Source organism: Caretta caretta, chromosome 16 (genome assembly GCF_965140235.1).
Source record: "Caretta caretta isolate rCarCar2 chromosome 16, rCarCar1.hap1, whole genome shotgun sequence".
NCBI classification, from domain to species: domain Eukaryota; kingdom Metazoa; phylum Chordata; order Testudines; family Cheloniidae; genus Caretta; species Caretta caretta.
The window spans coordinates 17,998,353-18,020,090 of record NC_134221.1 but is presented as its reverse complement, the minus strand read 5'-3'; the positions used below and the strand labels follow the sequence as shown (position 1 = coordinate 18,020,090).

Genomic DNA, 21,738 nt, shown 5'->3' with positions numbered 1-21,738 from the left:
GCATAACCAAACTAACCCAAAGCATACCATCAGCCTGAATGTCTGTAATCTCGTCCCACCAGCCTGTGCTGAGAGCATGCACGATAATATCTTCTTGTTTTTCTCCTTCTGGGGAGCTAGTGCAGCATGGCTGATGTAAAGGGGTGAGTCCAAACGTAGGAAGGCCCCTGGCCATTTCATACCTAGATGAAATCTGTAGCCAGCTACCAAGAAGGCCCATGTGTACCAAGAGGTATCTGGGAGTTTCACTCCAGAGAATAATCCACTCCAGTGTCCCTGAGCAGCACAGCCATCTTGGTAAGGCAGTCATGGGAAGGGAGACAGATACTGAGATATCAGAAGATATTAGGAGTCCTGAGATACTAGCCATTGAAAGACCTTTGGAGGGGAAGGTTAGGGCCTGGTACTACCTGGAGGGCATCAAGGGACCGTTCTCAGAACCCCACGGAAGTTAGAAGATGTACTGGCACACGGTGCACTAACTGGCGTTTCTTTATGGCATTCACTGGTACTTAGATAGGTACATTAGATTACAATCTTTAATGGGCCCAGCTCTGCCCTCATTTACACCGGTGACATCAGTGGGGTTACCCGAGTGCCACTGGGGGCAGAACTTTTGGCCAGAAATCTTTACTTACTGATCCTCTTTAGGCCAAATTGAACCCCAAGGAGTCTTCAGTGGGACTGCATAGTACCCACGACCTGATTTGGGCCCTTTACCAATATGTGTTCTCTGTGATCTTCCAACTAAGATCCCTATGGTTTGCAGGGAATACAGGAACTGCACAAACTTTTTTGTCCGTAATTCACCCTCTGATTACAACCGCCAGCTTCCCCCACTGTCCTGCTAGTATTTCTAAAACAGTCCTATGTTCAACAAAGTCAGCCTCCAGTCACTTCTCCCTGTTCCTTACCAATCAGACTCCACAGAGCTGCAGACGACCCCAGTCCCAATGAGACACTCTGATTTCACTGGGAAGGACTCGGCCGATATTCCGAGGGGTTCCTCTCTCTCTTTTTAGCTCTGCGTCTGCCCTCTGGACCAAACATGAACCCTCATCTCCCCAGTCTGAGCCTGGTGCCCTACACACAAACCAAACTTTTACAAAGGCAGGTGGAAAACGCCCCTGGGTAAAGCCTGGGAATTGTTAACACCCGCAAGTCACTAACATTGATCTCCCATTTCAAACAGCTCCTGAAAGCGGACAAATCTTTTAATAAACAGTCACGGTTTGCTTTTATTCCCTGCCCCTTTACTGAAAGCTAATGGGTTTAGCTGGCATTGTTGATCTCCTCTGAATGCTTCACTAGACAGATCCTGATGGGCTGAAGTGTATGTTGCAAATTTCCATAGCAGAGAACCAGGCCCTGCCCCCAACATTTATAAATGAGTTTATAAATCAACTTTTTTTCATTTGCAGCAGGGTAAAAATCCTTAGACAAGTCATCAGTCTGGTCCCACATGTTTTTCCCCCCTCGAGATCAAATTTCTAATAACACTACATTTTGTTTAAGGCATAAAGCGCCCGGCCATCAAAATATCTCAGCAAACCGTAGAAAAACACAAGTATCGATTTAGGAAGTCAGTGGAGGTTTTTGCCTTTGTCTTCCATGCGAGTGCCTCGGTGCCTCCCAACGTGAAGCGTAAATAACATGCAGGGCTGCAAATAAAAGTAAGGCATGTGTTGGGGGAAGGCAGAGAGAGAGAGCATCACAGTACTCGGCAGAACGGGCTTTTTTAATGGTTTGAGTTGCGCCACCCCAAAATAACGGTAATAAAAAAAATAAATCTGTTGGATTGAAAATGAAAGATGTTATGGGTGTCAAGCTGCAAAGAGATCTTTCCACTTGGAACAGCCACTTGGGCACTTCGGGGGCATTTTTATCTCCCATCAAAATCAATTGCATGTGGCAAGAACACCCCAATGACTTTTAGGACCATATCAGGTCCAGAGGACCTGACACAGCGCGCTGAGGCTGCTCCAGCGGTCGCACGGGCGAACGGAAGGGGCGGCTTTTGTTGTTGTTGATTCCGCCGTACAAAAAGAGGCTTGCGTTAATTAAAACGGCGACTCCTTAAAAAAGGGGCCAGGCGCGGATATGAACCAAGCAAAGGCAAGAGAATTCAGAGTTCAGGACAGCACAGTTGCTCTCGCTGTCCTGCATCGGGCTAAGGTGCTGTAGCTCGTGTCATGTGTGTGACCAGCCCGAGTGCCCCACGAATACAATCTGGGGGTAAAAAGGTGAGATGAAATTTAGGGCCTGATCTTGTGCCCACTGATACATCATCAGGAGTTTTGCCATTGAGCTCAATGAGAGCAGAATTGCACCCCCCCCCCATCTGAGCTGTGAATTTCCCTGCTTCTGTAGCTCAGAGTTATTCTCCCAGATGAGTTTGATATAATTTTTTTTAATGCTGACCTATAGGATAAGTGCAAACCCACAGCACTTTTCTGAAATCGAGACATGAGGAAGCTTTTACTCTTACAAGCCAAGACTTGACTCCCTTGCAGAAACGTTGGCAAAATCCAGCTGGAGATACACTGAAAACACAGTAAAACAAAAACAAAGAACCATCAGGTGTGGCCCATATTTTCTAGAAAAAGAAGGAAGATGCCACCAAAATACATCTTTTGGGTCCACACTTGCCTGTCAATGTTTAACCGGCAGGCACCTTTAACCCCAGCGATTAAATTTATCTCTGCCAGACGGCACACTGCAAATGCCTGCAGAGGAAGGACAGGAGAGGGGTGGAAAAGCAAAAAAAAAAAAGGGGGGGGGGGTGAAACAAACAAAGAAGTAAATAAAGAAAAGAAAAAAGGCCTGGTTTCATGTCAAACACTGCTCCAGAAATAAAACAGAGCATTAGCTCAAGGCAAGGCAAAGCCACAGCCCTGTTGTGCAAAACAAAACAAACCAGTGTCTGGAGTGGGGGACGCCCCTCGAAATGTCACCCACCGAACACCCTGCTTTCACTCCAGAGCTGCGTTTTCTTTTTAAAGGGACAACGCGGAAGGGGCTGGCTTCTGCGCCCCAAACCTGTGGCCGGAGTCTGAGGAGCCCCCTCGGAAGGCAAACTTGAGTCGTTTCTGTTGTCGCTCTCGCTGCGCCGTAGCTGGTCCCGCGTTTGAAAATAGCGCTTGCGACTGTCACTTTCCTACGCAGATCTCTCTCCCTCGCGCGCGCAGTTTGCTCCCTAAAAATGTCTCCAGCTTGTCCAATCTCCCCTCTCTTCCTGCCCCCCCCCCACCCGGCCCCACGCCAGCGCGGGTTCAACGCAATGCCAGCCCCCTGCCATCTGCCAGGCGCCCAGGACACGACGCAACCCACATTTCCAACCCAGGGTCACCTCGCTTTGTAAACCAAAAAAAAAATCAAATCCCCCCCCCCTTCCTGAGCAGTAGTTTAATCTGTGGTTTCCCTCTGCAAAACACAATGAAGCTCACTCGACACGTTGTCTTACCCCAAAAAGGCTGGGGGGGGGGGGTGGCAGAGGGGGAGGGAGAGGGAGAGAGAGAGAAAAAACCAAAAACCCCAGACACTCATCGGCTAAAACTGTTCCTTGCAAAGCGGGACAAACCGAACAAACAAGGATCGAGGCTTCCGAGGGCAGTCGGCGAAACTGACAACAACTCTCCACGCGGCAGCGTTCACCCCAAATGCCTCCCGTCCCCATGCATTAAACAAGCTTTCTCCAGCCAGCCGGCCTGCCTGCAATCGCCCGTGGAAAAGGGGGCACGGGGGTGTCCCGGATCAAACGATCAGCGCTGCCATTAAGCCACTTTTCTCAGACACCCCCCCACACACACAAACACACACATCTCCTCCCTCCACTTCTCCGACCGTCTCTCCTTTCCCCGCTTGCCCCCCCAAACCCCTAGCGAGCTGGAGCGTTTCAAGCCCAAGACATCGCGCCGTACGGCAAGAAGAAATCCTTTGAAACAAACTCACCCAGTGGCAGGAAATGTTTGGTGTCCATATCGGGTGTTTAACTCATGCCAGAACGATTTGTGAAGATCGGTGGAGGCAAAACACACACACGCGCGCGCAGAAATCAAAGCAAAAGAGAGGAAAAAAAAACTGGGGGGGGGAGGCAAAAAAACAATCAAAGACTGCAGCTTTGCATGGATTTAACAGTAAGCAGCAGCAGAAGGCACACGGCCCGGGAGCGGGGGGCGGGGGGGGATAGGAAATCCAGTCACAGTGTGTGTAAGCCCAAGGCAGGGGGAGTTGTTTCAAACTCACCCAACAATGTAACTAAAGTACTTGTGTCTCTGTGTCTCTCTATTCCAACTACAGAAGCTGCAATGCAAAGGGGACCCCGCCAAGGGGGAGCGGGAGGGCCAACCTGGTAGCAGCGACGGCGCTGCCCGCTGGGAGGCTGCAACCAACCAATGTTAAGGGTTGGCGGCTGTGTGCTTCTGTCCTCAACTAGTTTCCTTGAGGGTGGGGCGGGGGTTTTAAGAGGGGGCTGCTTTAGGATCAGAAGAACAACCATGGTAAATGGTCTTATGCGTGCAAATGTTAATTTAACAAAGCTGCCGGATTTAAAGAAGACTATTACTGGCAAATGCTGGCAAAGTGCCAGCTCACAGGTACATTTATTTGAGGAGGAGGAGGATAAAGGACCTGCTCTGTTGTGTAAATGCTGCTAGATAAAGCCCTTGCTGAAGTGACTCCCTTCAGTGCTTTTATGGGGCTTTTTGTCTGGGTTAGAAAGGCTGGACCCAGTCCTGAAACTCGAGTTTGTACAGGTAAGTAGCTAGTAAGGTGATTGAGTAGAGCCAATAACATCAATGGGAAAGGAGTACTTGTGGCACCTTAGAGACTAACCAATTTATTTGAGCATGAGCTTTCGTGAGCTACAGCTGGCTGTAGCTCACGAAAGCTCATGCTCAAATAAATTGGTTAGTCTCTAAGGTGCCACAAGTACTCCTTTTCTTTTTGCGAATACAGACTAACACGGCTGTTCCTCTGAAACATCAATGGGATTACTTCTGAGAGTAAAGGATGCAAGATGGGGCCCTTTGGGCTGAGATTTTCAAAGCTGCCTAAGGAATTGATTTTGACGGGAGGTTGGAGTGTTTGTATTCCAGAGGCAGGTCTGCAAATCTCTCAGCCTTATAGAGAAAATTGGTGGGTGGGTAAATAGGCTAGATCTGCTGGTCCGTCTGTCTGTCGGTTGTTCAAATGATCAGTCGATCTACCATAGATTCATGCACGCACACATGACAAACCACCTTTAAGTAACTGACACAAGTCACAAAGTGCAGGCTTAAGGAAGACAGGAACAAGCTCCTGCCCCTCTGGAAAGAGCCAAGTGTGAGTTCTGACTCAGGTTGTCTCATAGACTTTACGGTCAGAACAGGGACCATCATGATCATCTCGTCTGACCCTCCTGCTACTTAAACATGCTCTATTTCACTTCCTGTAACAGAGATACAAGTCAATAACTAATGGTAGGTGTGCAGCTTATCTGAGAGCTCACATGCCCACTCCAGCCTCTCCGGTGCAAACCCACCTTGGCTTTCTTCTGGTTTTAACTGTCTGTGCTACATATCCAATATGTTGGGGTGTCTCCAGCTTTAATAAATGACGCTCCGCCTGTTAAGAACAGATATTAGTAACTTGACGGACTGGAACAACTCGACTGTGAGTAAAGCATAGGAAGCATCATATCGACCCGCACTCTGGACGACCACAATGTGCATAACAAGTAGGTTTGTTCCATAGATTGGAGTTGCTCTCGAGCTGTGGGGACGGGGGCCTGGAATGAGTGGCATGATAGCACAGGTAACCTGAAGTGGTATCGGACTGAGGGCCAGGGTGTATGAACTCAGGTGAATGGCCCTACATTTGAGAGACAAACCATTTACAAGAGCAAGTAGGAGAACACCAGGGGATCCCAACCTGGCAACCCCTTCTCACCTGACTGATCCTGTTGAAGGAGACTCATGTGAACAAGCACTATGAGTGTGAGAGGCCTTGAGGATCAGGTCTTGACTTTTTTGGGGGATGGAACGAAATTTTAAGTCTAAAATGAGGAAAGGTTGCAAATGTATGACATGCTGCCATGGCATGTCTGTCTGTCTATCTTGTGCCCATCATTGTGGTATCTGAGCCCCTGTAGACAAGGATAGAGAAAGGCTAAGGTAATTTACTATGCTAACAACTCCTCCTGCAGCCTCTTTAGCACATCCCTGTCAGGGAACAGGCACTCACCCTCCCTTCTACCCAGAGGGCAGGAGGATTGTGATCACACCAAAGGGGCAAACTGCTGCTAATCCCCAGGATCCTTATGTGGACCAGCTCTGGGACCGTGAACAGAATGCGGCCTCCCTCTCCGTCCCTTTCATAGCTCGCGATAGCAACACATTACAAGAGGAATGAAAAATGCCAGGGGGAACCATTCTCTATCAGCCGCAAGTGGCTGCAGCCTGGCACTCATTGGGAGCTGTAGAAGGAAAAACAAAATAAAGCAGTGCACTCCTTTTTATCCTTTGCTCCTGTAATTTAAGCAGGTCCAAACAGATTGGTGTGTGTGTGCGTTTATAACTGGTAACATCATTTGCTCCCAGGCTGGGACCTTGGTGGCAAGTTTCATCTCCCAGTCAATTTTTATGGCGGAGTTTGTTATATTAACTCCTGGGGGGAAATAGTAACAAACGGGAGTGGGATTGTTAGAGGAGAGCAGGTCCAGCCTTTCGAACTATGGTGCAGCTGTGGGAAAGTCAGACACTTAATACATGCACGTGTGTGACACCCAACACGACAAGGGCAGAGATCAACATCTTCGAATCGGAAGTCAGCTATAATCAATGGTGTCCGAACGCACTAATCTAAAAAGGGCTGAACTCATTTATAGGGGCAGCAAACCTCAGGCTCGCCACGGAAATGAGCGAGGTAAATGTGCATGCGTGTGTAGATCAATATATCCAAATTCTGCGCTCGTTGACACCACTGAAAACTCTATTCAAGCCACTGGGGTCACATCAGTGTCAGTGAAAGAAAAAATTGGCCCATTACGAATCTGTGTATGTTTATATAGGTAGGTTGGTAGATAATAATGGGTTACACTGTCAGCTGGTGTATGCAGGCTACACCCCTGTGAGACGCTAGCTGAGGATCTGGCTCAGTGGTGCATCCCACAGCATGTTAAAGCTGAGATACACAATAACACAGTAGCCACTGCCGGAAACAGACCTTTGTAGACTATAAAACATCACATTTTCCTATCTAGTATGTTTCTCCTAGCAAGCTGTTTACAGTAAATTACGTTTGCCCCCCAACCAGCCCAACAGAGCTGGTGTTCAGTGTAATCCAAACGTTAATTGTAGTGTCAATAGGTCTGATCCTGCAGTCCTTATTCCAGTGATCCTGCCAATGGGAATTTTGCCCTGGAGAAGGCTGCCAGACGAGGTCCCATATTTGCAGTCTCCGTGAGACGCCGGAAGGTGGCAAGGATATTTTTATGCTGTTACAAACCATTCCCCCCACCCCACCCCCTGGCCATGAATTTTAATGTGCTTTAATAACCTGCATCAGGCTGTTCTGTGCTACACTGAACTCTGTCTTGGCACTTTTTAGTAAAGACTTGAATAATTTAAAAAATGATCCATTTTCAGGGCCTTTGGCTTGTACGTCTGTTTGGCACTGGGCTTCTTGGAGTTCCGACACTGTCTAAGAAGGAGCTGTCCTGCAAAACACCTTCCGTGCCTCTTGGTCTCTGTTCATCATTGGTTGTCTCCCCGTTGCCTTGAATTTATTTTTAATTTCACAGTTAGGGACAGTATGAATCACACCCCACAGCTTTTGTTGGTGCAGGATAACAGCTCATTTGCTCATGTTTAGGGACTTCTTGTTTCTCACATAACAGTGGGAAATGGATTCGCTGTGGTTGGCTCTTGCTATAAAATCTAGCAGTGTCTGAAGGGGATTGGGTGTTTAAATCCTTTCGGTGGCTTTGAAAATTGCAGTCTTGATTATTTTTCCTACTGGGATTTATTTATTTGATCTCATCTGCAACTCAGAGTTGACTGATGGAACAAAATTAGAACTTGTTGTGGTTTCCTGCTGTTCCATGATTTCCCACATAAAGAGCAAAAAGCAGGCATTTTCCACTCTAGATTACTTTTATAGCAGATTAAGGAAAACAGCGAACAAAGAAATAACTAATATAAGGTCTCCATGAGAGATAACCCTGTGTATATTATGGAAATTTGCCTGGCTGTAACTACTTCACTGTGGTTGCACTGATCTAACTGAGGGAGAATTTGGACCAGTGGGTAGAAATGTCTCAATGCCTTTCGTGTACATGGTAGTTCAGTGTCCGAAAGATGTCATGCTGTTTTCCCTTTGTCACACAGATGCAAATTTCCCTCAGCTAGGCAACCCCTAATGCACTGCTTCTGAAATGGACACACAGTGTAGCAGACAGGGAGACAGCTCTACACTGAAAGGTGTGATGAGGAGAAAACAGAATGACACCTTTCATACAGGCCTACTGTGCTTGCTAAACCCATCAGGGCCCGACTCTGATCCTCAGTCGGACCAGTTCAACCCCATGAAAGTCAATGGGGTTGCACCGCACTGCAGTCAGAATCTGGTTCATTGCCTTTAAAACTGGACACTGGTAGTAAGGGTCCCCTATTATGCCCACCCACCCCTCACCTCCACCTGCCGCCAGCCCCTGTCCTTTGTAGTGTTACTGTTTTGCCCAGGAAAACAAGATACCTAGAAATTGTTCCACTTGCCTTTCAAGCACTCATAATCCTAAAGTTTCTTGACCATCTCAAATCCCTTCTGACCTTTGGATTTTGCTAGCAGATCCCAAATAGCAAACAAAATGCCCGTCCCTCAGCCCAGTATTCTACTTCCCTCGTTCCAAACACATGCAGATTAAATAAATACAGAGCACGGGGCGAGGCAGGCGCTGGGTGAACAGCCTGAAAAACCTGTTTTCCCTCCCACTCTTCTTCTGTCTTATCTCTCTAGATTGTAAGCTCTTTGGGGCATGGCTGTCTCTTGCTGTGTGTCTCCACAGTTCCCAGCACAGTCTCCAGATCTCAGCTGGGATCTCCAGACACTCCCCAAATACAAAGAATCAACAGTAATGATAAAACCTGTTGAGTCCAGTTGCTGATTCCTACAAGACACATTGCAAATGTAAACCAAAACAATCTTAAAGGTATTTCCATAAGCATTGTAGATTCAAAGTTATCAGTTTATTTTTCCCAGAAGCATTTAACAGGCAGAGGATGTTTGTTTGTAAAGTGAAATTTACATGATATTTTTGATCTTTGATCCTGGAAACCACATTCCCACAATGAAGTTAGGCAAAAAGACTCTGCACCCTACTCTCTTTTAGAAACAACTTAATCAGAAGAACAAGGAAGTGCAAGACACATTGTCTTATATGGTCAGCTCTTAGTATGGGACATAAAATGCTATGAAAGATCCTTATCACTTCTAGGACATAGAAGAGCATTTGTCTTTGTCTGTCTATAGCTATGCCTATGTAGTTTATCTACCTAGTATGGCCAAGTACTTAAAACAGGCATAGGGAGTCAGGACTCCTGGGTTCTATTTCTGATCTGTTACCAGATGACCTTGGGCAAGTCTAGCCTCTCCTGTGCCTCATTTCCCCTCGCTGGTGAAACTGGAATAAGTTGCTCACCTGTTGCAAAGGGATGGTGGTTGTGAGGTTTAATTAATTCATATTTGTAAAATGCTTTGGCAACCTTGCAAAAAGGCTCTGAATAAGTGCAAGCCCAACTTGCATCTGCCTTACACAATGGATGGGGATCCATCTGATTATCTGGACCAGAAGTTGATTAGCAGGGAAGCTAAAAAGAAAGAAAATTTCAATTGATTGAAGATTAAATGTCACGCATTAAATATCAGATTTACAGAGCTCTGGTGAAAGAATCTGAGTTCCCCTTTTTGAGTTATTATGGCCTAGATTCTCGGCCCGTGTAAATCAGCATAACACCAGCCAAGTCAATGGAACAATGCTAATTTGCACCAACTGAAGATCTGGTCCTGTGATATTACCAGTAACTCCAATTGCACTAACAAGACAAATAATAGGGCCAGATCCTCAACTAATGGAAATCAGCATAGTTCCAGTGAAGTATTTCCAGCTCTACTGAGTCACACCAGCTGAGGATCCGGCCCAGTGCTGCTTTCTCCTCCAGCCTTCCCACTGTCTCTGCATACAAAACCCTTTGCAAATGAAGTGTGACGATAATATGCTTTATCAGGAGCATTTATTCCTGACGATTGTTATATAAATCATTCCCCATACACATACATATACATAAGGGGTGAATAAATATGCAACCAGTATCTGGCGCACCGTCTCCTTTTCGATGATGTCAACGTAGACCCCATAAAGACAGTGGGAAATGATTCATAATATTTATATGACAGACATGATATGAACCGTAATAGGCTGTTGGGATTGAGAATATCCATAGGTCTCTGTCAGCCGCAAATGTGATTTAAATATTATATATGTGGCAACTGTAGCATTAGTAATATGATAGCTGTTATTGATAGCGGCCATAAAGTGCAGTAGTTTTGCACTGAAGAATGTGAAAAATAATCTAGTGGTTTACCTAATGGTCTTCTCAGCAATGCATTGAAAGAAACTGTCCTTTCAAATGTCTCTCTCCCCCTCCCCGTCATCACCATCAAGTTCTATCAGATTACTGCCAGGGTAATATTTTATTCTGCTGATGTCAGTTCATGGCATCCCAGCCTTATAGGCCCTCCTGGCAAGACTCCAGACGACTGCACAAAGTTTGTAAAACAAAGAGGGTCCATCAGAAGTCCCTTTCCTTATCATAGAATCATAGAATATCAGGGTTGGAAGGGACCTCAGGAGGTCATCTAGTCCAACCCCCTGCTCAAAGCAGGACCAATCCCCAATTAAATCCCCTTGAGTGTAAATTTGTATGGTAGGTCATTTGGAGGTTATCTGTGTGTCTGAGTGAGAGTGTAGGGGGTGTGTGGCTTATGGTGAGCCAAGTTCAAGGTGTAGTGAGCAGAAAATTGTTCCTTCTGGGCTGTAAACACAAAATGTATGAAAGGGGGGAACATCAGGATGAGATTGTTGAAAACCAGGCAAGATGGGAGAAATTCAATCCAACTGGGCCAGACTGGGCACTGCATAAAACAAGGGCAGAGGAATTCCTAATCCGGTGGGCCACACAAAATTATTCCTGGATCTAAAACAATGAGGGATCCTCATCAGGCATAAATAGGCATAGACCCATAAAACTCCATGGAGCTACTCTGACCCAGTATGTCTGGTGGTTTTGCGAAGTGGGAGTCAGGACTCCTGGGTTCTGTTCCCACTGACTCTCTGTGTGGTCAATTCACCCATGTGGCGCTGGTGGTGGGAGGGGGCTAAGAGGCTCTCCACCTCATTTAGGCCCCAGGATCAGGTTGCATTACAGGGCTGAAGATGGAGTGGTCTCATTATTGCAGGGAGTTTTGCACCCCTGTTTGTCACAGAAAGAGTTCTGTGCTAGCCCCACATAGCCCAGAGGGGAGGGCAGAAAAGGGGACATGATCTGAGATTACATGGTGCTGAGGCCACTATTGCTGACTGTAGACTAGTGTACCGGGGTGAGGGGAGCAGGGGGTTGCATCCTATCCCTGCATTGATAGGTGGTGGGTTTCACCTCTTCATCTCTCTCACACTTCACCTGCTTGAAGACCAGTTATCCAGTCTTTATGCAGACTAAGTGAATTTCAGGCAAGCCACTTCATTTCTCTGTGCCTCAGTGTGACCATCTTTAAAATGGGGATAGCCAGACTTCAGAAAGGAGTCAGCAGGGAGAATTACCAAAGTGCTTTGAGATCTCAGCTTTCAAGGGCCTATAAACATCCCAAGGGATGACTAAATTCCTTTATTAATAACAACAGAGCAAACTTTACCATTCGTCTCTCCTTCCCATCTCCCTTTTCCCAGGTCTCAGATCTGATCCTTTCTTGCAAGGAAGCTCAAGCTTCATGCAGAAAAACGCCAGGACCCATGAATGTTTGATGAATTGGATGGTCATTAATTACAACTGGCCCTTGTTTATCTTATTAATAGAGTGCTTCACTCTGTGAGAGGCAATCAGTCTTGCCAGGGTAAACCCTCACCGAGGGAAGGGCATTGCTCTCATACGTAACAGACAAAGAAAGACGGATGGGGTGGGCTTGAAGACTAAATTTCAATGATCAGAAAACTCAGCCGACATGATCAGCTGTCAGAACAAAGTGCGGTTGGCGGGTTTTGAGCAACAGCAGTGAAACCCTCTTGAGGTTTCCACCCTGCCTTAAGAAGGCCATTTTTATTCAGTGAATTGTCCTTTAAAAATGGAGAGGCTGAGAGAGAGAGAGAGAGAGGAGGGAGAGCTAGCCGACTGATGTGTTTACTGGGCGCAGCTGCAGCCCACTGAGAAAACATCCCCTTTTTCACAAGGATAAGGTAAAACTCCTGCTTGGGAGAAATGGCAGGTGCTCCCCACCGAGGAAGGATTGCTCTGTGGTTAAAATGCTGGGTTGGGCTGCTGGTGCGCTGGAGGCTACCTCTGGAGTCAGCTCTACCACAAGCTTCCTGTGTGACCTTGGGCAAGTCACTTAACTTTTCCGTATTTAACTCCCCCATCTAGAAAATAGAGCGAATAGTGCATCTTCCCTCCCACTTTTTGTCTACTTAGAGTGTCAGCTCTTTGTGGCAACAGCTGTTCGTGCAGTGCCCAACACAGTGGGTCCCAGAACTTGGGTGGTGACTCAACGTGCTATGGTGTCATAAAAACATTGGCAATGCTTCTCAGGCTGGGTGCAATTGTTTTCCCAGGGATGTCTCCGGAAAAGATGTGGGCATCAATTTCTGATGCCCTTATGATGATACACATGATTACCCTCCCTAAAACACTCCCTGACAGTGCAGCTCTGTTGGCTTCAATGGGAGTTTGGCCTGTGTAAAGAGAAAGTACAAATTAAAGACAAATTTTATTCTCAGTGGGTGAGGGTTTCAAATGTTCTTAAGGGAGTTAGTCCCTGTGGAAGTCAAGGGCAGGTGCACTGGTGTAAAGCCAAGGTAATGTCATTAAAGTCAGTGGAATTGCTCTTATTGACACCTGCGTAACTGAGACCAGGCCTTCTATAAGGATTTCAGGGTTTAGCTCACTGTGTTGTGTCTATTTTGGGGCTATTGCAGTTATGGCGAAAGGAGCAGCCCGTAAGCCAGGTTTCAAATTGCTAGCTACATCCCTGATCACATCACAGAGGAGAAACCAAGGAAATGAATATACCCCAAACAAACCAAACCTCAGGGCAAGCAGTGATCAGCTGTCTAGTGCATAACATGAGAAAAAAAAATGAACTAGAATTATGTGATCCTGCCCTTGAAAACAGATCCATTTGTGACCTAATCTATGAGTCTGGGAACACACAGCTCTGGTCTCTTTGCTTTGTGCGCTAAATGGCAAGAAATACTATCTTGCATGCAGGCCTATCACACTGATATCTTAAGGGATTTCATTCCCCAGGATTACAGTTTAATATTTTTAAGCAAACAGGACATACATTTCCATTTAATCCAAAGCAACAGACTTAGCAGGCAGAACTGGGACTTAGTAGGATGGAGATGTACACAGATGTATTAAGAGAACAAATGGAAATGAGTTAGTGGATCTCTCAGAATTCAGTATAGGACAATTAGGGAGACTACAATAACAGTTTTTGGTGTCCCATCCCTGTTCTGGATACATCCATGGGAGAACGTCATGGCAAAGCTGTGAGTTTAAACAAGGTGACCTGAATCCTAGTCCTTCCTCTTATATATCTTATATTTCATAAACATGCTACATTTCATATAAGGTAGCGAATGTATATTTAAAGAGTAAGGGGGCTAACCATAAGTTTATAACAGTTTTAAATCTGTGGGACCCCAGTGGTCCTGATTTGCCTCTCACTCACCCTGGTGTGAATTAGGAGTAACTCCATGGAAGTCACTGGGCCTGTTTCGCCTCTCAGTTCTGCTAGTATAAATCAGGAGTCAACTCAGTTGAAATAAATGGAACTGCACCAGTGTGAGACCAGAACAATGCTGCTATAAAACCAGCATGAGATTGGAATCAGCCCCAGTGTATTACGAGGAAGCTATAACCAAAGCCTACCAATATTATTATGTTTAGAAATCTGAAAAAAAAAGAAGAAAACATTGATGGTGATTTCCTTCTGATTTGGAAAATCAAATCCCCTAGGCACGGACCCCGTTCCTCTTCCTTTCCTCCAGTCCCACTCCGTGTGTCATGCTAGCCCTGTCTGCAGTTCCGCTGGAGTGTTCTCTCTTTATTATTTCACTCCCTGGGTGAAGCAGCGGGGAGACAGTCTCTGTGAAAGATGCCATATAAAAATAAATGGAATTGAATTAGGGTAACAACTAAAGCCATTTCTTCTCAGTCCTCACATTAATCCATTTAGTTTGATTATCTGGATCCTCCAAAGGAAGATTTGCATCTCGCTCATGCCAATTTCCACTGTTCCTTCCTCTCCCCTTAGATGAGCCTCGTCAGTTTCTAATTTGTAGTCTCTTTTATTTTTTTCCTCCCCTGAGTAGAGGCTTCAAAGAGATTTTTACCTGGAAATCAACTTTCTTGGCAGGTTGGATTAAGTGGTGATTAAGTGGTCAAATTGCAGCAAGTGACAAAATTATAATGAAATTTTCAGGACTTAAGTTAAGTGAAGGGAAGCAAATACTCTCTTTTAAAAGAAATAATGATGCAGCAGGCCTGGAATGTAATGAGAAGTGTATCAGTGGCAATTTGATTTTTTAATGGGAGGTTGCATGCTGACATGCAGTGACTAGCACAAATTCACTGGTGAATATTTTATGTTCATGACATGCATACAGAGAAGTTAAATAGAGAATATAAATACACTTGCCAGAAGATTGCAATTTAAAACTACTTTATTTCTTAGAATTCAGAACAATAACACACAAGAACCCAAATCAGAGAGAGACAAAGCAGGCTGCTCACTAAGACAGGCTGGTACCACTCACCCCACCTTATTCAGGGTTGCCTGTCTGCTAAACTGACCACTACTAGGTCCAGATTGCACACACCTGTACAGAGACCCCCCCCCCCAGCCTATAAGGAAGACCAGGAAAAATCATGAAATTTAAAGTGACAGCCTACAAATTTAACACAGTTTTCAATACACCACAGAATGCACAGTAGGAGTCCTGTATCTGACTGAGGCTGGAGTGTGTTGTACAGTGAGGGATGAGAAACTAACACCACATGAACAGCGCTAAGACTGTGGGACAAACCAAGGCCTCTGTTTTAGACCCAGTCACACATTGTGAAGATGAGGCTCATGGGCTTGAGTATCAGTTCAGGATGGAGCATCAGCCTTAACCTCGCGTTTCCTGGCTGGTTTTTGTCATGCATACACCGATCCTTTCATTTTAAATTCAGCTGGGTGACTGACATTCCTGCTGGCACAGAGGGGATGCCCCAGGGTTGGGCTGGAGGAGGGGAGAATGGAGCAGACAAGACACCACATAATGTGCTGCAGAGGTGGTCTCAGCAACAGCCCAGCACACTGGGGAAGGGCTGTTGTTTCCGCAGTGGTCCTGTCACCCTCAGGAGCTGGGAAAGGTGATAATCAGCCTGTGAATATGTGAAGGGTGTAAATCCTCCAGGTGGCAGAGCAAGCAGTAATGTGATGAGTTAGAACAAAGGCATTTGAGTGCCAGGGTGGGGGGCACTGTAATGGACAGGGCTAGTGGGTTGTGGATTATTCTGCCAAGGAGGAATCCAATTGCTTGAGTCTCTGAAAATGGGGCTGGACAAAGCGGTGGAGAATAAACAGTGCTGTGGGGAGGAATTATGCCCCCGTCCACAAAGGGCTGGAGATGGTGAGTCAGTCTATCTTTCCCTTCTGTGATTTCTGTGGCTGAGTTAAGCCCCTCAGGCAGGGCAGCAGAGGAACTGAATGACGCTTTGGAAAGTCCTAGGTCCCCAGGGCTCCCAAGGAGGGAATTATTTGTGTTGGAAGTTTTGTTTCATGGCTTTCACCCCACTTTCTGCTGCATCTCTGGTCCTTTCGGGGGGGGACAGGGCGGGAGGAGGACTCCCTAGAAGTGTGGTGAAGTGCACTGATTTTCTCGAAGCTGCAAAGTCACTGGGTCACCAGCAGCACCAAGCACCATGGGCTAAACCCAGCCACCAGAATGAGACCAAAGCATTACAGCCCACAGGAGACTAGACAATTATGTGCCACAGATCTGTCTTTCCCAACACCTTCCTTTGTTCTGAGTTATTATTACTGATCATGCTTACTACAGCATTGCCTTGGGACCAATTGAGCATGGGGCCTCATTGTGTTAGGAGCTGTACAAACACAGACAGTGCCTGCTTTTCCTTCTGCTTAAAGTGACAAGGCAGAGATAGGGAACTTCCCTAAACACTCACTCCTGTGGGTGCTTTAGATCACTTTCAAACACAGATTTGAGTGAGGTTTCAGCTAGCCTGGTTTACATGTGGTTTGCCTGGGCATGAATATATAACATTGATAGGGCTGCAATATGGACAGACTGTAGGAAGAAAAAAATCCCCTTCTCCAAAACTTCAACCCTCAGATTATAAACTCCTTGGGGCAAGGGACCTTCTCTTTGTTCTGTGTCTGTATCATGCCTAGCGTAATGGGGTCCATGCCTGGAACTGATAGGCGTTACTGCAAAAATAATAATAAAGTAATAAAATAATAATAATAATAATAATAATAATAAATTAAATAAAATACTATCTGACTAATTCTGCAGGTGGACATTTCATCTCACTGGGGAACACATCATTGGGCCAGCCTGTAGTATCAGTTACTTCGGTTTAAATTGGGGATCAAGGGAGTTACTCCTAATTTGCACTTGCGTAAAGGAGATCAGAATGTGGCTGTTATGCCACACAAGGCAGAGTAGGTTAAATTAGATCAATTAACCTGGGAGGCTGTGTGTGGGAGGAGATTTAGGCTTGAAGAACAAGCACTAAGTGAAGATGGAGCCCAGCTGGGCAGAGGCTGACTAAGCTAGGATAAAGCCAGCAAGCTGAGCAGGGAAGTAGGCTGCAGTGACTCTCCGAGAGATGGGGGTGTGAACAGCTATATAGATTAGCAAGAAGGTAAAGAAAGGAGTAGTTCATAGTTATTCCTATGAGAGGAGGGAGTTTGGGCTGGTAAACCCTGAGGATGGGGCCAGAAGATAAAGTGGGGAAAGAGGAAAGAATCCAGGGAAATAGCAGGGTCTAGGAGCATGGGGCACTCCAGGTATGGGTCAGGTGAAGGAGGCTGGAGACTGCAGACCTAAATAGAGAACCCAATCCCAGTACTGTCCCTGAGCTGATTCCTCTTGGGTGAATGCTTCTCTTACTGCATTGAGAAAGTGACTGATATCACTCTGTTCAATGCGAAAGAAGGAGTTGCTCTTGTCAGCTGGTGCTGTTGGAGCTAGCTGAACTAAACCTATTTGGAGGCCTGCTCTGATATTTTGTATTTACATCCCCTAGGATCTATGCGGCGGAAGGAGATGCCCTTAGTTCAGCCCTTTGGACATGGGAAATGCACGTGTCTGGGCTGGCATGGTGCCAGAGCTCTGGCAGATACAACAAAGACCTTGAATTTCCAGCAGGGTCATGGGGATTCCCTTGATCCTCTGAGTGTGCTAAACTCCATGTACTCTGCTAACGCTGTGCTATCCTCCCAAAGGAGGAGAGAGAGACATTGGGGAGTGGGAAACAGAATTCTACTGTTAGCTCTCCCCTCCTTTACGGCTTTAGGAGATGTGCAAGCTAGCAGAGCAGTGACCCACCGCGCCGGTCCTGCTGCCAGTGATGACCAGTGGCCACCAGATATTCGAGCTAAGAAAATAGCATTCAGGTCTCTTGCTTTGTGGCGTAACATGAGGGCTACTGGGGCCAGGCAGGAAACTCTTCCTCCTGTGTTCCACATCGCTCAATGCGCTAGATGCGTTACAAGAGATTTTGCTTTTCTCTGAAGCGTCAGTGCATGTTACCGGTCCTTCTGTGTGCCCATCCACAGAGGATGTGAGTCCCCTAAAGCAGTGGCTTTCGACCTTTCCAGACTACTGTACGCCTTTCAGAAGTCTGATTTGTCTTGTGGGCCCCCAAGTTTTACCTCACTTAAACTACTTGCTTATAGAATCAGACATAAAAATACAAAAGTATCACAGCACACTGTTACTGACAGTGATGACTTTCTCATTTTTACCATATAATTATAAAATAAACCAATTGGAATATAAATGTTGTACTTGCATTTCAGTGTGTAGTACAGAGAACAGTATAAACAAGTTATTGTCTGTATGAAATTTTAGTTTGTACTGACTTCGCTTGTGCTTTTTATGTAGCCTGTTGTAAAGCTAGGCAAATATCTAGAGGAGTTGATGTAACCCCAAAAGACCTCGATGTACCCCAGGGGTACGTGTACCCCCTAGTTGAGAGCCATTGCTCTAAAGCTTCAATTAGAGAGCTTCAGCTCAAAGTGTGGCAGTTCGGGCAGTAGGAGGGAAATTCCCTCCCTAAAAATATACTAGCTTAGAATGTATCAGGAGAAGGCGAAGACAGAGGAAAGGAAGGGAAGGGTTGCCCCAGCTGGATGTCCACCATTCCAGCACTATGTACAATGTGACCTGGTATCTCAGTGGGTTTGACTGAGTGAAATCTAATGAGATTGCTTGGTGATATTAAAAACCAGGGACAATCCTCTAACAACATGGTTTTCAAACTGTGGTCTGCATACCACCCGGCATCCATGGGTGGTCACGTGGACCTGGCTAGTGACATGATGCTGGCTCTTGACCTAGTTTCCAACTACAAAAATCACCTTAGAGCGACTAGGAGTAGATTGGATTCTTTGCTAATGGTACTTGTCCGCGTAAGCCACTGCTATAGTTGCCTGAGTTGTCATGAGTTCACAGGGGGGATAGAACGTGACCACCAGACTCATGCAGTTAAGAAGTGGTCTACTCTATAAACCGTCTGAGACTCGCTGCTGTCCAATGTAATATGACTGAGCGAGTCACTGAAAACGTTTTGGGTCAGTCAGACTTCTAAAACCGCTCACAATCCGCGGTGCACCTAACTGGAGCGTGCAGCTGCTGCCTTGCATCTGGCATGTAAATGGACATTCGGATGCACAGTGGCCTGATTTGCACATACGATGATGGTAATTGCACATGCAAATTATACACAATGCAGCACACATCTCGTTTCTAAAATCTCTCTGTCTTTTACCCTGGATCTAAAATAAAGTCACAGGCAATTTTAAGTTCCCAGGATATGTATCTTTTTGGCTTTTGAGGGACAATCAACGCCCTAGGCTCTGTTCTCCCTGTTTCTTTCCCAGCGGGTCCACCTCCCTGCTCCGCTGGCTGGCTTCCCAATATGTGGCCATGGTTTTGATTCCCCAAGTGCTGACATTGCATAGTTTAGTAAGAGAGACATATTGCATGGATTTCTAGTGTAAATTACGGGAGAATCCAAGATAAACATTTCAAAAGAGATGGCAGAATAAGGGGGTGAAAGAAACATTTTTGGGGCCATATCCTGCCACCATTTCCACTGCTCTAAATCCAGAGTAACTCTACTGACTGGAGCAGCCTTCGCTGATTTTAGTGGAGTTAGTCTGACTTCCCACTGATGTACCCGAGAGCAGAATCTGGCTTGTTAGGTTCAGTTACTACCCACTGCAGAGCAGGCAAGAGTATGATTTCAAATGATTCAGCTCGAGACAGCAGTCTGCATAGAAAAATATTCATATGGCTACCCCATAGGAATGAGGATTGACCTTCTGACCCACATGCCTTGTGCGTTGATGCTCTCTGATCTGAAAGAGGGGAGTGAATTTTATAGAGAAAAAGAAGCATCAATATTTTTTCTTTAATACTTTGGGGGGAGGCAAATTATGACTGATTCCGAAGTCGTAATTTCGACTTTGGTGTCCCTTTGGATAGGAAGGCACCAAAGAGGTATGAAGATATGTCTCTTCACATGTTCATCCACTGAATCCACAAGCCTGTCCATGTAGTATTCGATCTCAGAAGAACTATATGCCTTCATAACATCATCTGGAATATTTTTGTTCCATAAAGGCAATGGATCCAAATTCAGCCTTCAGCTACAATGGTGCAAACTGAAAAGCATTTGGAATGGAAATGCCAGCTCTCTGTGCTGATAAGCCATGAAGGTGACATTTTCTCTTGGCTGTTTTTTGGCCATCTGTTTCTGATACTGTTTGGAGAAATTTTGGATACCATTGTTATGAATGCACAGAAATGCAATGAATCAGTCAACCACATGGTAGGAAATATATTCTAGTTTGATATTTTTTTTTCAATGATCCAGTGCTAAAAATACTTACTCATGGACCTTCATGACACATGACTTACTGGGAAATGGGCAGTAGATTGTTAATAAAGGTTTTAAATTTGTGATGTTTTTGTTAATTGCAAAGCATTATATTTGATACCGGTATATCATTGCTTGAGTTGCCCTCTACATATGGCTTACTTTTAAAATGTTGCTCCATGCTTTTACAAACTAAGGCCTACATCCCCAAAGGTCCAAATAAGAGTGAGGTGCCTAAATACCTTTGGGGATCTAGGCCTTAGGTGCATTTTATAAATAGAAAACCTACTGCAAACTCTTACTCCTGTTAATGTTAATGGGATTATTCCCACAAATAAAGAGTACTTACACAAGTGTTTGCAGAATTGGACACTGTTCTTTTCATTATATTGACAGGGCCCAGTTTATGGTTGCTCTGGGAGATTTGTCTGAATAAGGAATGCAGGATTGGCCCTCTTGTTTCTGATCAAGTTTTTCTAGCATCATAAGGCAAGAACCAGTACAATTTTATTTCCCTTGTCCACTTTTTTCTTCAAGACCAGTAGAACTCCAAATATTTTCTGCATGCAAACTATACATACGTATAACTTGGCTTTAAAAATTCACTCAAGGTTGAAGGGTGGCTGGCATAAAGAGTCTCAGCAAGGGAATGAATGGTTTAGATGTGGGTCCAGCCCTCTTCTAACTCCCAAGTGTGGCCTGATCCTTTAGTGCTTATTGATTTCCACTTAATTACTAATTAACGAGCTGGGGGCTTGTAGGGTTCAAGTCCCAGAATCAGGCATAACAGAAACAAGAAAAGGAGGACTAGTGGGACCAAGCTTATGCTCAAATAAATTGGTTAGTCTCTAAGGTGCCACTAGTTCTCCTTTTCTGTTTGCGAATACAGACTACCACGGCTGCTACTCTGAAACAGAAACAAGGTTATCAAGTTCAATAACAGGCTGGGAACCCTGGTGTGGACAAGGAAGAAATCCAGATCGGGGCAAGGCAAAACTCGAAATACTTTTATTTGCACAACTAGCAAAGACACAAACGCTCTGAACCACATAAAAAGACAGCAAACTGCAGAAGTGAAGCAGTATCTTGTACCACTCCTCATGTACGAACTCTCACCCTTTCTTGGGGAGCTGGTGGTAAGAGACTAAGGTCCTGCTCTGCCCCTGGCATCCAAACAAGTCCAGTGATCCAGGTCCCCTTCTGACATGGTGGCTTTGCCTGTTATAGGGCCTAGGGGGTGACATGAATATTCATACAAATGTCCAGCCTCCCTTGTCCATAATCTGCCTTCTTCACCCATATCCTATAG

The 21,738-nt window shown here is 45.6% G+C and overlaps 1 protein-coding gene across 2 annotated transcripts in view; it reads right to left on the bottom strand.

Moving 5' to 3' along the window:
- RXRA (retinoid X receptor alpha) overlaps positions 1 to 4,278 on the bottom strand; it is a 228,856-nt gene extending 224,578 nt beyond the window's left edge. For both annotated transcript variants that reach the window (XM_048823159.2, XM_048823160.2), the window contains exon 1: positions 3,952 to 4,278. In XM_048823159.2, the coding sequence (XP_048679116.1) occupies positions 3,952 to 3,979 (28 nt within the window). In that variant the 5' untranslated portion in view covers positions 3,980 to 4,278. The remainder of the gene's footprint in view (positions 1 to 3,951) is intronic.
- Between the last annotated feature and the right edge of the window lie 17,460 nt (positions 4,279 to 21,738).